Source organism: Lycorma delicatula, chromosome 8, assembly GCF_047948215.1.
Source record: "Lycorma delicatula isolate Av1 chromosome 8, ASM4794821v1, whole genome shotgun sequence".
NCBI lineage: Eukaryota > Metazoa > Arthropoda > Insecta > Hemiptera > Fulgoridae > Lycorma > Lycorma delicatula.
Window position 1 is genome coordinate 2,548,757 of NC_134462.1, and position 18,501 is coordinate 2,567,257.

The window sequence follows — 18,501 nt, forward strand, 5'->3', positions numbered from 1 at the left end:
GCAAATTCCAAACATTCATGTTAAATATCGGTAGCAAGATTAAACTACTTTTGCAATAAATACACAGAACCAACTCTAGGTAACTGGGTGCAATACTAGATCAGGCACGACCAACAAAATGGATCTAGCCCACAAAATGAATTTATGCAGCCCACAAAAAATTTTTCAATATTAGTTTTTTTATAAGCAATTGAATAATGGAAAATACAGAAATTTTAAAAAATTTGACAAGAAATATTTAGTAATTTTCAGCTCAACTCATATTTTTGAACAAACTTTTTCTTTAATGAATCTAAATAAAAGTACCACAAATTCCATAATAAAATTTTGTTTACTTAAATGAATCGTTTGTATTAAACATTTTTTAATTTTAATATTTCATTCGGCCCATGAAAAAAGTTTTCTTTCCAATTCGGCCTGAAGGGAAAATCTGTTGGCCACGCTTGCATTAGATACTGATACTGAATTGAATTTACAACATTGTGATATGGAAACTTACTCTTATCTTACCCTTTCCTTTTGAGCCATTTAATCAAATAGCATTCCTATATTATTAAAAATAAATATATTGGGTATTTAAACAAATAATCAGTGGCACCAGTATTCAATAAAATAAACAATTTTCTTCAACACTCTCTCTCAGAGGTAGGTCACTCAATGATGTCAATCTGTAAGACTTAAAACTGCAAACACTGCTTTAAAATTTTTTGCCAGTAGTAGACTTGGAAAACTCAAATTTAACCTAGTAAATTTTAGTTTTTTGGACTATGAATGTGTCTGTCTCACTAGATTGATAGTCTCACCTACAACAGGTCTATTTTAGCTTAGCACCCCGTTTACTGTACATCCAATCTCAAGAAAAAAGTTGTACATGAAGTAATAGTCATTCCTCAATTTCCTGTAAATTGTGAAGGTCAATCTCGATTCATGAAACCACAATTAGATATTGGGCATGCTCTCCATAAGTAGATGTCTTTATACTGACCACTCAGATTTTAATGTAACTTTAACCACTGTGCAATGGATATGTCAAGAACTTGCATATTGGGCAGCACTAGAACGTGAAAATATACACAGTAGTAAAAGAAAAATTTTTTTACTTTCTTAGTAATGAATTATTATTTCATTCGGTACAACTACATTTAAGGCATGCTCTATACTAATTATTACAGCAAAAGAAAAATACAGGCACTTACCATGTATTGATAGTCATCAAAGGTATAGGAGCACAAGTAAAAAAGACTGTAATGAGAAGAAAAAACTTTCTTCCCCACACATCTGACAAAGCACCTATCAAAGGTGCACTAAGGAATGATAATAACCCCTGAATAAAAACAAAAAGAAAACATTCCTTTTCATATGAATATTTTTATCAATAATAATAAACAATGAAAGAATATTTTTTTAATAAAAAATTACAATTAAAAATCAAGGCTGCAGGTGATCTAGTAATTGTAAAATGTCTCCTAGTAGATGAGTTTTGTTTTATTACTTTATTAAGATATTCATGTTTAAAATATATAAAAATTATTCTAAATTATTCATGCAATTTAAATGTATATATTGGACATTTGTGCAGAGCCATAAGGTTTGGAAAAAAATAAAAATAATATAATATTAGTAGTATGGAAATAAAAAATTTAGTAAAAATAAATTCTGAATGTTAGGTAGATCAGTTTTATTTTCTATCAAAAAATTTATCCTACCCATTGACTTATACCAAAAATATTGCTGTAGAGATGTACATCAAAAACACATTTAAGAATGTCTAATTCAATGAAAACTTACATCATAGTTCCATCTTGGAATTTTCATTAAAAAAAATTAAGTACTAATTAAAAATCACACAAATGTTCAATGAAACTCTTAGTCACTAAAGAATTGCAACCTTCTTCAATAACAAGTAGTTATAAGTAAAAATAATAAGTGTTATAAGTAAAAATAAATTTATAAGTAATTATAAATAAGTATAAAGTGTTATAAATAAAATAAGTGTTATAAGTTTTATAGTGTTCCAACTTAAAAGAGGCCCTATCACCCAGTAGTTTATACTAAATGCATATATTTGTTAAAATGGATATATTTCTGTGAGATGGGTAAATTAATGTGGAAGATGTTGGAACGACTGGTGCTGGAGCGAGGAGAACTGTTCATTGCCTGCATATTTGAGTATCACCAGTCTGTGTCAAGCACTGGCTTTTGACAAGGTTGCGTAATTGTTATGGTTTGTCAAAATGCGTTAACTGAAAAATGTGTATTCATGATTGAAAGTTATTTAAAGACAAAATCTCATGCTGTGTATCAGCGAAAGTTCAGGGAGAAATTTGAACAGGAAGCACCAGTGAAAAGTGTTATTCAGAAGTTAGTTAAAAAATTTCATGAAACAAGTTGTCCTATACCAGAAATGTGCCCGACACTGGTCAGTTTTAATAATGCAGGTTGTATAAGACATTAAAGCAGCAGTTACAAGATCTCCTCATAAATCTTTATGGAAACTACGCTGAAAAAAGAACATTTCACAAAGTTCAGCGTACGCTGCGGTGAGGAGAATACTGAAATGTTAGCCATATTGAATCAGCATTAGTTAGCATGAGCTAACTAAGTTTTTTCACAGATGAAGCATGGTTTCATCTTGGTGGGTATATTACTCAGTAGTTTAGTCAAAACTACTGAACTCGGGGTACTGAAAACCTGCACATTTTTTTTACTCTCTCCCTACACCCAAAAAAATAGGTATATAATGTGCAGTTTCAAGGTAATGAATAATAGGATCCCCATTTTTTTTTTTTAAATGTAGATGCTGACTCTATACCAAGAAATTATCCAACAGTTCATAGTCTTACCACAGAGAATGAGCCCATGACTGCAGGTCACAACAGGACAACTTGCTCTGCTATGGAGGTGCTATAGGATTTTTTCAATGGAAGAATCATTTCTAAAGGATTGTGTCCACCAAGATCCTCTGATCTGATGAGTCCAAACTTCTTTCTGTGGGATTACTGAAAAGAAATTATTTGTAGGAGCAATCCGCATACCATGCAAAAACTGAAGAAAAACATTACCAATGCCACCCAGGAAACAGATAGAACAAGAGTAGCCAGGAACATGGTTAACATGCTGACAAGTGCACAGAAGTGGATGGACATCATTTTAAACATTTTATAAGTTACTGCACAATTGTTTACCAATAAACTATTATTTAAAGACTAAACTAAGTGATTGATCCTCTTTTAAGTTGAACACCCTGTTTATATATATTTTAATAATATAAGCCACATAGTAAAGAATACTGAGAAAAGACATATCTTACTTTAATTTGGTCACAAAAGTACTTCTGTCATGATTGAAATACTTAATACTTATTTCAGTCATGATTGGAACATTTAATTAAATTGTGATTTACATCAATATAATTTAACAGTACAGAGGAATAATATGAATTTTAAAAAGATTAATTTCAGAAAAAAGATATATATATATATATATATATATATATATATATATATATATATATATATATGTGTGTGTGTGTGTGTGTGTGTGTGTGTGTGTGTGTGTGTGTGTGTTGTGTATATGTCAATGTGTATATGTGTATCTCATATCTCTTTAATCTCATACTTGATCTTTCACTATAATTACAGTTTGCATTTATATTTATAGCTACATAATAGTTTCATGTAATTTTCATTTATCTGCATGTAAAAATTAAACAAAATCTAAATGAAGAGCACAACATAATCTTATATAAAATTTTCAACTTTTATGAAACATTTTTGAGAAATTATTACATTTATTACACATCTTAAGAACATAAGACTATGGCAAAGGTTTTATCAAAATACACTCTAGGAGCAGAAAAGATAATAAGAATATCTGAAATACTTGCTCTATTTTATTACTGTCTTATATTTGTTTCTTTGTAACAACATGATCTATCAATCATGTCGGCTGAAAAAACCGATAGATTTTAATTTATCAGTACATAACATTTGAAATACTTTATAGATTACATCATTTTTCTGCTACTAAGGCAAACAAATATTTAATTCATAAATTATTATTTTTTTTGTAAAATGAGTTTTGCTATAATAAATTAAATTTAATTAAGTCATTTGTAAATTCTCAATTATTCTTCATAAATTTGAACTGTTTATTTATCAAATTGTTAGTTTTTAGTTATATATAAGGGGTGGCTGAAATGTAATACACATTAAATCATAACTCGTAAATGAAAAGATATAGTCAAATAATATATGGCATAAAAGAAGATTTTATTGCTACAAAAACTTACACTTAGTTCCCTGTAATCACCATTTTACAGTTACATATTTCTCCCAACAGTGAACCAGTTTCCCATTCCGTCAATGAAGAATGCTGGTAGTCTTTCCTTGATCAACAACCTTACTGTGTCCTTCAGTTCAATATCCATGATGATATCACTATTCTCAACATCCCTCTTTGAAAGTGAAATCAATGATTGCTGAATCTGGTGAGTATGGATGGTGTTGAATAGATTCAAATTTTAACTTCACAAGAGTCTTGATGGTTGCATTCGATATGTGTGGCTGAGCATTATCATGTATCAGAATTATCAGCTCCATGGATTGTCAGAACACGACAGATCTTTATGTATTGCACGGAATTTACAATTGATACATACAGATATTTGAAATCTTAGAACACACTGTCAAGAGAATTCTTTTTGCCGAGGATTGTGTTCTGAATTTTTTGATTGTGGTGAACCATAGTGTCAGTATTCCGTGATCTTTAGGTTTTCTTCTGGGTCATAATGATGCAACCAAGTTTTGTCTCCCATCACAATATTCAAAAGGAAGTCATTTCCTTGCACAATGTTTCAGAAGCTGTTCACAACATTCCTTTTGTTGTTTCTTCTTTTCTGTGAATTTGCGTGCACCCACCCTAAAAAGATTTTATGATAGCTCAGTTGTACAATAATGTATCCTATTTATTCTTTTGATATGCCTACCTGGGTGGTGATGTATTATTGTTTAATGTGACGTTCATTTTGAATTCATCTACCTCCTTTTGGTTCTTATCAGTCACAGAAACTGCAGTCAACCACTGTGAAGTTCATCTGAATATTCGCTTTACCAGCTTCTGATACACAAAGGTTTTTGCCCGCTTACTCACAGTACTTCGATCAAGTTTTATCACCATAAATGACTTTTAGACATAACTGTCACTGGAGTCTACTTTTTCTGCTGTTAAAAAATTCCATCACTGCACATTGTTTTAGATGTGTTTACACAGCAGACGTACTCAACTTCATAACAGTGAAGACAACAAATAAGAGGTTATGGGACAACAAATTTGGAATGGTAGCAGTAATAGAATGAAACTATAAGATGGCAGCACGTGTTACTTAGTGTGACATTTATTCTCACAATACATTCTACCATTCATTACATTTCAACCGCGCCTCTTATATATGTAATTTTTTAAAGATGAGGGATTTGAATTTTAGTTTTATAATTACTGAAATTGTTAAGTTTTATATTTAAAAAAAAAAAGTTTTTTTCCAGATTTGATCTAATTAATTATTTTAGCAGCATTAATATTAACAAAAAGAATGTTTGTTGTAATTTTACACAGTACTGAAATAAATTATTTATTATTACATATACATATACGTTCTTTAATTAATTCAATATCATTTGTATAACTTACAGCTCTGTTGATCCAAATGTTATATAAGCTGTTAATCGTTGATAATGATGTAATGATTCTTTGCTTAATTTTGTAATAATTATTGCTGGTTTTTATAAACTTTTATTTCAACATTTATTTTTATATGAATCATGTGTAAATTATGTTACTACTTTCTATCTGATGTATGTATTATATTTTTATAAATCCTGTTTAGTAGTTAATTACATATAATCTTTACTGTACGGCTGCCTTCTACTATGTTTTATCAGTATTTATGACATTAAAAACTATTATCCCTACTGTAAAAATACTTCCAAAATTATATTTTATTAACTAAGAAATTACTGTTAAGCTTCATTTTTTAACTTAACAACATTAAAAGAAAATAATTTTGATACATACATAATTTTATGACTGAAATCATTTAACATTCCTTTAAGATGATTTTTACATGCATGTGTTTAATATCATACAAAAATGAAGTATCATTTTTATTTATAGAGTTTTTTTTCTTTGTTTTAAACTAAATTTATGCTTTTTGGCATAGTACATATTCTTAAGTTTAAAGTTTACATAATGCAGATTTTCAACATATTTTTAATAAACTAAAAAATGTAAAAGTTATTTATTATTTGCATATACTAACTTTTATTTTTTATTAACTTTTTTAATAGGCCCATTAAAGCATGATTCAACTTTGATTTTAATTAAACATAACTGAGAAAGCATTTTCTTCCTCTTATACTTTTAAATAATTTTAGTAATGTTTAAATATCTTTAATATATAAAATGCTGAACTATAGCTGATATGGTATGAAAGTATTTAGAATAAAAAATATAAAAAAATATATAAGATTTAAAATATAAGAAATGAATATAATAGTAATATACAGAATATATAAATAATTAGAAGCACCGTTCAGTACATTGATACCTAAAATACTAATCAACAAAACATTTCTTTGAATGGAAAAATATGCTTTGCAATCCTTTAATTTTTATTTTTAGAACAATCATTATTTTTCTTTTGTTTCAGTTATTTGTATTATTTCTCAACCAGAAAGTCAATAATTATTATTGTTGTCTTTTATGTTACTGTGTTGCATAATTCAATATTTTTAATTTCAATGATCAATAAAAATTATATCTTTAAACTAAAATAATGCAGAACTAAAATCAAAATACTAAATACTACATACACTATATATAGATATAACTCATTACTGCAATTTATTGCATTAGAGACAAGAATATTGATTTTTCTGCAAACATAAGTTTGGGACAAGAATATTAATGCAACTAGAGAACAGAATAAAAAGGGGTTGGAAAATGTTTACAAAAGTTCAATCTCTCAAAGATTTCTAAATAATTTCCAATGGCACTTAAATAAGATGCAATTGCAAATACAGAAACTATGTCATTCTGAAACTACAATTACAATATTAAAATCTAAATCAAAATTAGATTAATGTTCATTTTTCTAATAAATATCAGTTGGTAACAAGAAGGATGTTAAAAATAAAAAATTGACTACCAAAATAAAACATATTACAGTTGATTTTTTAGAAAATTAATGTCAACAAATTTATCAAAAATTAAATAAATAATTGTATGATGAAAAATGATAAATGCTGTATGATCTCTGATGACAGGATTTTCTATCCAGAAATATCTGTAGGACTAAACAAATATTAAATAAAATTAAAATGTATCAAACTGGCATTTGCCTAGTGTAACTTAAGATATCATAATCTGATATCTTTACTTGAAAATTTAAAACTACTTAATGTTGTAAACTTAATAATCAAATCTTATTTATGATTTAATTTATAACAAGTTTTAACTTTTATTTTCCCAAGTAAAGATCTATTGATGATGCAACAGCATAGTTATAAAGAGAAAGTGACCAGCCAAAAGTTTTGAGTATCAGATTTCTTTTTGCAAACATCAACACCTCCTTAGCCTAGAAAACAAAATCGGTTAAAGAAATTTCTACAAGATGTATGTATGTATGTGTGTTGGCCTGTATTTTGATTAATATCTCTGAACAGGATCAATGTAAATTCATCAAAAATGGCCTAAAAATTTCTACATATGGGGCCAATGGCGACATAAAATTTTGAACAAAATTAAAAAAGGGAGAGGTAATTTTCACCATTTTTAATTTTTTACTTTTTGAATAACGGTCATAGAAAATTGACTTTTAATAGAATGAAACTACTTATTAAGTTATTTAGAATTCTAAACATTTAAGTTGACTGTAATTAGGGAAGGGAGATATTCATAATATTTCTAAATAGTGTTTGCCTCAAAACTTAAAAACTTATTGACCGAAAGACTTGAAATTTGGCATATATATTTGACACTACATCCCATCTTTGTACTGATTTTCAACCCTATAAGACAAGCAGACATCACGGTACCCATTTTTTCATTTTTTATTATTATTAACTACCAACTCTTTTAGCCTTGTTGAATAATTTATTGATGTAAATTATTACTACAATAAAACTCTAAAATACAAGGGAGATGGTCCCATTCAGCTCCCTTGTATTTTGGAGCTGAATGGGACCAGTACTTAAAAAATCAATTTTTTTTCATTTAATTTTCAAGATTAAAAATTAGAAATGAGAAAAAAAGCCTACCATCATCAGGCTGGTCTAGCGGTTAACTCGTCATTGTAAATCAGTTGTTTAATAGCTGATTTTCAAAGTCAAAGGTTCTGAGATTCAAATCCTAGTAAAAGTTAGTTGCTTTTATATGGATTTGTATAACAGGCAGTGGATACGGGTATCCTGGGTATCCAGTGGATACAGGTGTTAATTGAACCTCAAACATGAATATGTTTGAGGTTCAATTATATATTATGTTTGAGGTTCCACACATCTTACAAATAGTCGGCTTGAGTCTTTACAAGACTATACCTCATTTACATGTCATAGATACCACCCTCATCGTATGGGCCATGGGAGCGGGTGTTGCTTATTGTTCACCAGATGAGATTGCAACAAACAAATTAGGAAAAACAAAGGGTTGAAAATCCAACTGCATCTAGTATTTGGGTAGAGAAATTTTAAAAAAAGAGGACTCATGGGACCCAACTTAAGAATTTAAAAAACTTGCTTGAATCTTTTATAATTTTTGATACTTTATAAGTTTTTCAAATTGTGACTGTTATTAAAGATGATTTTATGCGCCTAATGATGATGCAAATATCATGCACGGAACTCAATTTTTTTAAAATAAATTATACCCTGAATACAGTATAATTTTAATGATTAAAACATCATTTAGTCAAAAGTGTCAACAAGGACCCAAAATCTTTTACTAAAAATTTTATTTTTTCTGAAATATACATTTAATATTGCATAATTTTGAAGCTAAAATACATCATTAGATTAAGAGATCAAACTGGATCCAAATTTTTTTTCAATGAAAGTTTTTATTTTTTTCACAATTACACCCTAATATTGCACATAAGTAATTGACATTTCAAAACTCAAGAGGTGTATTTGAAATAAAAATTTATCAAGGGTAAAACTACAATAGTTAGACAACCCTTTGTTGGCCTTTATTTTGTCACATCTAGAAAAAGATAAGAATTCAAATATATAAAAACTAACAAAAATCTTACCTTTATTCCCATTATTAAACCGTTCATAAGAAACGTATGGTCAGGAAATGTATCATTTAATGTCTGAAACAAACAAAAGATTAAGAAATTATTATTATTAACAACATCTATCAAAATAATCATCATGAAAGATCCAACATGACATAAAGAAATAAAACTCATATAATGGAAAAAATCCATTCTTCAGATCACAATTGTGTTAATAATGCAATATATTATATTACTTTTTCTACTATTAGTACACACAAACTGCATTAGTGCCAATAATAAAAACATGTTCAAGCTATGAAGTATGTTACACATGTTATTAAATTTATATGGAAAAAGGTGTAACACATAATAAACAGCTATGTAAATAAATAAATCAGTTAATATAATAAAATAAGAAATTGAAAATTAACGATTAATTGTTCATACATCTACTTAACAAAAAGATGATCATTAACAAGAATTATTTTCATTAATCACAATTTTATTTCATAAAATATAGTTAGTGTATGATGACGCAACTAATTGCATAACAATCATAATATAATAAATATTATAATAATGGAAGAATTTATTATGTTTTGTAGTCTTCCTAAGTGTTTCTGATCTGAGAGTGAGAACAATTTACAGTAAAAATAACAGTCATTTCTAAAATTTACTTCTATTCTGGACTCAGTATAGCATCATATTTTATAATTCTATACTTCAAGTTTCTAATCGCTGCCCTTCACACAGTGAAGGGCTGGCAAATTAACCGAAGCCAGATGTGCATCGGTAGTAATAATCAAGTAGTAATGAATCAGAGTTCTTTTTATACAATTTTACCATAAACTTGTTTTCCCAATGTTTTATCTGAAAACCTCTTTGTTCAATAATCACTAAATGTTTGCTGTTCTGTAATATTACAACTGGAATAATCAACTAATTTTGGATTCAGTTCCTCATATTAAATTTTACTTTATAAAACATACTAATTCATATGAAGAGAAAGAAAAGTGCATTACATATTTAATAAATATTAAAACCATAATATAGGAATCTACTTCTTTGTTACAGCTTATTGCTTCAGCAGCAATCTTTTCTGCACATTCCTGTAATGAAAAACTTACTAAAATACTGATACACAATGCTTCCTAATTAAAAGTTGTTAATTTTTTTATTGTGTATCACATGATGTAAATATATATAAGTAAAATACAAAACCAATCTTAAGTTAATAATTTCTGTAATAATTAAAAATAAATGTGACTTATTAGAATAATATTTTTCTTCACAATTCAGTTTCCCATTAGATTATCATTTTATGTTTCAAGTAAGCTCACTTTATTTAAAATTTCAGTTATCCAAAATACCCATTAAAGTTTCAGTTTCACCCCTATTACCTAGTTATAAAGGGAGAGATGATCCTCTATTCTTCACTTTATTAATGCTCCCATGGCAAGGTGCACACAGCGAAGGGCAAGTATCCTGTTCATTGGCTACCGGTTTTTGCTATATTAAAATCCATTACGTAAAACTTAATTGTCATTTAAAAAAACTCACATACATCTGCGTGCGCACACACACACAGAGGGAGGGAGAGAGAGACTAAAATTATGTATAACCTATCCCATTTTTAAGTTTTCTGAAAATGCAGATTCAATGTTCCATGACATTATTTCTAACATATGTATACCAAAACTTACTGTTTAAATGTATTTAAGAACAAAGATTTACCTGGTGTTTAACTTATTTGAAAAGAATTATACCAACTTTTGTTTTATAAAATAACGGATATTCATTTTTACTTTTGGAAGTGCAACCCTCTGAGGTAAAGTGGGATTTCAATACTTATAATTAAACCTTAGAAACAAAATTATTAATAACAATGAGAATTCAGTCTTTAGGAGTATAAAGCCCCAGATTTAGGTATTCGCTCGCCAGTTTCTGTTTTTATGAACCCCTAAATAGAAAATAGAACTCCTAGACAGCCCCATCAACAGTATTTAGCTCACTGGACCTCCCTCCCCTAGTATTACTAAAGAAGTGTAGCTACCCTGTTGATACTAAACGTGACCACCAAACATGATCCAGTTTTTAATTCCAATGGGACATATTCCAGGAAGAAGGGATGAAAAATAAGGAAAGGTGAGGAAAGAGAAAGAAAGAGCAATTAACTCAAAGAGGGATTCCATATGACGAGGATGCAGTGGAATAATAATAATAATTATCAAAAAATGATTAAACTGTCATAAATTATTAAAGAATAAACATTTAAAACACAAGTTATTCTTTCATAAAAAATTAATAAAAACTTACTCCAATAATAGGCATGGTAAGCAAGCCCCATGCAAAAAACTCCAAAAAAATGACAACCAACGCATGGTAAACACTAGGCTCACCAATTCCAGAATTCTGAAAAAAAAACAATTAAAGATAAAAATCAGCACATTTAACCCATAAAGTAGAGCATTGATTTAAAAAATGTTATGATTCAGATGACAAAATACAATGCAGACCATTGGGATACAAGAGCTGGAAGAAGGAAGTGAGATGATGAATATAATATATATAATATATAATGATGAATATAATTCTGGAAATTTGAAATAGAAACTGCATTGAAAATAAGAAATTTTTTAAATGCACAATAAATTAAACTTTACTGATAAATAAGTCTAATAAAAAAATAATTTTTTTAACCTCATCAGCAACATAATATGGAAAAAATTAACTTATAAACCTTTATCAAAAATACTTGCAATATCTTAACTGCTCGAACATATGAAAATGCACAGTGTAAAAAACTGAGAATGCAAAAATAAAAGGATTTGATTAAATATATAAACATACTAAAAGGAAAATAGATGAGATACAAAAAAAAAATAATAATAATAAATTGCAGAACTTTCAGGAAACAAGAGTAATACCATTAAAAAAAAGAAAAACTTCAAAGAAAAAAAAGAACAATAAACTCAATAAATGGTGAAAGTTTTGTTGACAATCAAAAACAGAACACTGTGTAGAATGCCTGCATCACAATATGGCATATAGCTTATTATTTTGTCGTATAATTACTTATTTTATTTTAAATTTAGTTACCAACTACTACTGTGATGATCATTAACCAATAATAAATGTCAAATGGATACAGTATTTACTGCTTCTAGCACTATTTAACTGGTTAAAGATCCTGCAGTGTAGACAGGACCATGGGCTTAATGGGCATTAAGGACAAATAAGATCTAAATCTAAGCTCATTTCTTCCAAAACTTATGAAAACAAAGAAGCTCTATCTCCCCACAATGGGTAGCCTAAATTGTTTGCAATAAACATAAATAGCTTGTACAAGAACATTACTGCTGTTAGAAATAGATTGGTATACAATTTAAGCCGAGACTATATGCTTAACTGGTTCTTCATGCAGTGGATTTCATCCTCTTTCAACATAATGTAGGGATGTCAACTGTAACAAAGTTTTTTTATGTATAAAAACTAGATGCTTTTTTGATCAATTTCCATATTTTATTGGCAGCTATAATGAAAAATAATATAATTAAAATGTCCTCAGCGGTTAGTGATATGAGATTATGAGATCTGTTTAGAAAGTTAATTTGTTTGTTCTTTGATATCATCTCATTAGAAGTGTTATAATGAACCCTTTTTAATGATATATAAGCATGAAATGTGAAACGTACATAAAAACATAAAAGAAAAAATGGATATCAAATAATGAAAGTAATTTATTAACATTATTAGAGTACCATTTCCACTTCCATTACATTGATCCTTTTTTTAAATAAAATTAATAAATTCTGCTAACCTGACTTAATTGTAACAAATATCAAATTTTAATAGATAATCAATTTAGTAATTCAGGAAACACAAATAAATTTTACAAGGGGGCCCTTACTAGTTAAATATATTACGAATAGGACTAACAAATTGTTGAAAAAGTTAACATAGAATCAAAAATAATAAAGAATTCAAAATAAATAAGATTTTCATTACCTTATGTAAACAATAAATAAAATATAAATTTTTCTTCCAAATGTAATCGAATTGTTATTTTTTTAATTAAAATAGGCAATTGAATTATCTTCAATGTAATTTAAATTTAGATTATTATTTTAGAAAAATATTAGAAATAAAAGAGCAAAATAAATTTGAAAACCTAAACAAAAGAACAATTAGAAATGCTGTAGGTAATTAATAGTTTAATTAGTCATCATGATAATTTCACTGAAAAAAAAAATTTCAGTTGGGTTAATTACAATCAAGGTTATTTCACGAGTGTACAAGTTTCACAAGTAAATAAAATACAATAGTGTTACTTTGCTGATATGTCTACAGCAGTAACATTTCAAATCCTACTCAAAAATAAGACAATGAAAATACGAAGATTAAAAAAAAAAATTCAAATTATAATTTTGATATCCACTATGAACTAGAAGCTGGTTATTTGTTTAAAGATCACTGAAATCATGAAATGATTTCATGATCAAGATATGACCATAACTCTTATTTTTTTAGGAAATAATAAGAGTTATATTCTCTTATAATATAAGAGTTATAATAAATATATAATAAGAGTTATAATATATTATATATTAGTTATTAGTTTTATATTCATATCAGTTAGAGTTTTCATTACAAGCATTGTACACTACGGCTTAACATAAGACACTAATGCACCTTTGGAATACTAATAATGTAACTTGTTTGAATATGATTAATTAAAAAAAAATTGAAAAAGAATAGTTTCAGGTGATTTGGAATTCTCTTGAGTAGATTTTGAGACCAAAGATGAAGTAAGATCTGATGGGCCTTCAAAAATGTTAACTTTATCATGTACATGATCTAATTTTGGGAAATCAGAGAATTTTTACAAAAAGAATTGCTTATATATTAGCGATGTCCAAAATATACATTGGGTTATAATTTATAAGTAGTTGAAGAAGTAAAAGATAACAAACAAATGAATGTTGAAATATTTTCCTTGCCAATAATATACTATACATGTACATGTAATTTCATGTACATTAAACAAAATATTTTGTCACTCTCCAGAGAGAGATAAAAGAACAGTTTCTGCTTACAATCTAGTGTTTCAGTGTAAACAATGGTTCTTCATAGCTAAATAAATTAAGATCTATAAGTCAACATAAAAAGGTCACAGCCAGTTTCAATTTTTAGAGTAATAAAATTATTTTGATGAATAATTCAGAAGGATGAAACATTAATTCAGTAAACTACTCTAGCTTACTGTCAGCAATGTAGTAAATAGAAATCTTAGCCTTACATGACAGGAAATTCAGCCATGATATAAGAAATAGTCAAGTTGGTACCCTAATACACAAAATTTCAATCAACTGACTCTACCATTAGCACAATACCTGCATTCTTAGCTCTGAAAATCTCATTACAACTATACACATAGAAATGATAATGAAGAGATCAATTATATGGTAGAGGGGTGGGTGATGAAAAAGACCAACCTGATTAGAGAATGATCATGATATTTTCACTCTTGCCCAGATGTTACAGACCACTTTATTACCAAATATTTATCCATCTGAATATTTTCTACTTCTTAAATTTAAAAAGAGTTTGAAAAAGATGGTATTTTGTTAATGATTCAGAATAAAGTAACAGCAAAATAAACCTTTTGTTTTTTTTTTAAGTAACTTGTAAAAAACAATGAACGCAGTTAGTTGAACTTTCGATGGAATATATGGGTAGGAATAAGTTTTATTGATCTAAAATCATTCCCTACTTGTTTAGGCTGAGAACCTTTTGATAACTTGTACAAAGTCGTTTTTTAGAAATTAATAAATATTAAAATATACAAGAATCATGTAGCTGTACTTTTTCACTAGAAAAATTCTAAATGCTTAACAGATTCTTGCAGTAAACTTAATTTTATTACTGAGAGTTTAAAAGGGCATTAATATTAAATTATGTAAAATGCCACAACAGTTTATATTTAAAACTGAAATAGTATCAGTTAACAATTGTGAAGGATTTTTTACTTAATTATAATGCATGATATAAATCTGTTGTTAATAAATATGTACTGTAATTACAAGCAAGAAATGTACAATACTGTGATTTCATTAGATATGAAGTTGGAGGATTAGAATGGTGTAGGTAAAAAACAATAAAAGTTTTTAAAAATTAAAAAGGCCTAATAGTCTATACCATTCAAGTACCCTCTACAATTTCCTCCAGTAGTATGCTAAAGGAAGCTAATTCACAGATTTTGGAAGAAGCAATCTGGCTACAGTATATCCAACAGAAATTTTATAAGTACCAATAAAATTAAAGAAATAAAGCATAATTTTTAAATCAAAATAACAAAAGAAATGCATTATCTTTAAATCATACACTTGATGCAGGTAAAATTTATTACTGATGGCAGTTATTGGTACTTATGTATTAATGCCACCGCAGCTTTATTTTTAAAAAAAGTAGTCAATCGGAGTGTTAATTAACAGGAGTGTTTTGATTATTTAAATAATAAATAATTGCAATAATTACTGAATTTATTAAATAAATACTCACAAAATTACGTTGTTAATTAGTCAAGATTAGCGAGCGTAGGTTAAGTTTGGTTAAATTATATTTATAAAATAATAAATATAAATAAGCATTTATTAAAATTAATAAAGAGTCTGTTTTGAATCTATGTTAAACTCTATATTGGCCCATTTTCCACCGAAATCCGATTGACTAGTTTGTTTTTAAATAAAGCTGTAGCTGCAGTGGCGTTTACGTAAGTACCCAGTTATTTAACAAGATAGAAAAAAACATGAGTCATGTGTTACCTATTGGCAGTAAAATATTGTCAGTATAAGAGCATTTTCACTACCAAACAATATATTTTACTTAATCACCAAATATGAAATAAAGGTGCACCACTTTAACAATTTTTTTTTATGAGTCATTCTCTGTCCCAATTAAGATGATTAAAAGACAATCTACTATAAATGTCTTCCAGACTGCTCCAATATTTTCACTTGGAAACACTGTATAAAATTACAATATTAATGTGACTAAGAAAGATCACACTACATAAACAACTAAATAACACTGCGATGTAAACAAAGTAATTAAATTGTGGACTGTATATTGTACAACCACTTTAAATCATTAATATTTCTTTAAAACCAGATAAAAAAATAGTTCTTTCTTGAAATAAATGTAAGCGATCTATTTAAAGCCCTCAGGATTTAGATGTAAGCTACACATCTCAGGCTTTGACACTTTTTATGTTCATCCCAAGGACTTTTAATGAGTAAAACAACATTTATATGGTCACTTCTGTTTACAAAACTGCAGTTTTATCAAGCAATATGGGTAATTGTTTTATAAAATATAAAACCACTTTGATGGTAATGACTGATCTTCAGAAATATTTAAAACGACAATAAATAAAATGAAAAAGAAAATTGGAAATAAAATGTTCTGCAATTAAAAAAAAATAAAAAACTGCTAAATTAACAGAATTCTAGATTTCTAAGGAATACTAGTTGTAATAAGAATACAATTTATAATTAAGTACCTCTGCTGGGTTAGGTTACACTTCTAAATTAAAATTAAAACTAATAAATCACTGTAACTAAAACATTAAAAAAATTATACAATAAATATGTTGTCAAATTTTTAATACTATCTATTTTCCTTAATCAACCGATACTTTTCAAATCCCGAACAAATTTTCCTGCTTAACCTCTATTTAAAATAAACTACAGCTTCAACTAATTACACAAAAAGAATTATCAAGATATTAAATAAACTCAACTATATCATACGTATTAAACTGCAGTAATTCGTAATTATAAAAAAAGCTGTTAACATAACAGAATTAAGTATACTTACAGTCATAACACTATCTTTAAGTATTGTTTTCCTACTACGAATTATCATACCAACTACCTTCTTAGAAGTTTTAGTTGGCATATTAGTTTTAAAAGACAATTATAATTAAATTAACTGTCAGTAATTCAAATTTAAACCTCTAAACCGTAACATTTTTACACAGTTTATCATTTTTTCACCACTTACATGCAGTAGCCAATAAATTCCCATCAACTAGTTCCCTACGAATACAAAGTAGAGGGATTGATAATCAATTTGCGACCAGCTGATGAAATTGTTTACGATTAATTTTTAATAAATGACAATTTTTAACTTTTAATGACGTCCAAGTACATTTTTAGAGATATTTCCGATGAAAACGTCAGAAAAATTTGAAATATAAGGTATGAAATACATTTATAGAAAAACTGGAGCTCCAAACTCAAGTATTTTAATAATTTTCAAGAAACATATAAAATTAGGTTATTAGATTAAAAGTAAATGTAATGCCATATTATAATTTAATGATGTAACATGATGTCAACCATTGAAGAATGTTAATATCGATGTGGCATTGGCCAATTTTTATGTTTAAAATGTCATTAATGATACACACAATTGGCCAAGCAAAGGCAACGTATTAGGATAAAATAATACACTTATTATGTATATTTTTATCTTTGTATAAATTCGAAAGTTTGCAATAGCATCATGCCAGACCCAACCGAACGATTGCTTTCAAATTTTCACGATACATTCCTGATATCCCAGGCAAGGTTTTAAGCCATATGTCGAAGCCCTAGCCCCGTTGGGGGTGAAGTTATGAATTAATATATTCATTAAAGAAACAGAAATGAATACTTTTACGTTATATTTCTGTCATCATGGCAACAGAAATATAATGAAGTAAATGGTTATTTTTTTTTCTTTAATGAAAATCTGTAAAATATTTAATATTCTAACAATCATGTGGATAACGAACCTATCGGGGGTCTAGGGGGCTGCGCTTCCCATTTAAATGGTTGGGCTAGTTAAAAACGTAATTAAACAAAATTAACCTACTTGTGTACAACAGATTCCTTGGATATTTTTCGCTTTAGTATTATATTTCATAGATACTGCTTCTTCTGTTAAGTTGTTAAAGAAAACACATTTATATTCATAATTGTTTAATTGGTTTTGCTATAATTGACAAATTATTAAAAAAATAACTATAAACATTTTAGTTATTAAAGATTGAATCAGAAATAATTTCTTCCATGTAACCAGACTGAGATAATTTAAATCTTAATTACAATGATGTAAGCTGAATACTAATTATTTAAAGATACTTTGATTTTTTGATTGACTCTGTTTAGGTTTGTTAAGGG

At 27.7% G+C, this 18,501-nt stretch overlaps 1 protein-coding gene across 2 annotated transcripts in view; it reads right to left on the reverse strand.

The window, feature by feature from the left end:
- Positions 1–17,409, reverse strand: part of LOC142329006 (hippocampus abundant transcript 1 protein) — a 60,568-nt gene extending 43,159 nt beyond the window's left edge. The window contains exons 1-4 of one of the 2 annotated variants that reach the window (XM_075373247.1): positions 17,339–17,409; positions 11,591–11,686; positions 9,305–9,367; positions 1,197–1,324 (exon numbers count right to left, since the gene is read on the reverse strand). In XM_075373247.1, the coding sequence (XP_075229362.1) occupies positions 1,197–1,324; positions 9,305–9,367; positions 11,591–11,686; positions 17,339–17,362 (311 nt within the window). In that variant the 5' untranslated portion in view covers positions 17,363–17,409. Of the gene's footprint in view, positions 1–1,196; positions 1,325–9,304; positions 9,368–11,590; positions 11,687–17,152 lie in introns of both variants that reach the window. The other variant, XM_075373246.1, reaches the window with a different exon arrangement.
- Between the last annotated feature and the right edge of the window lie 1,092 nt (positions 17,410–18,501).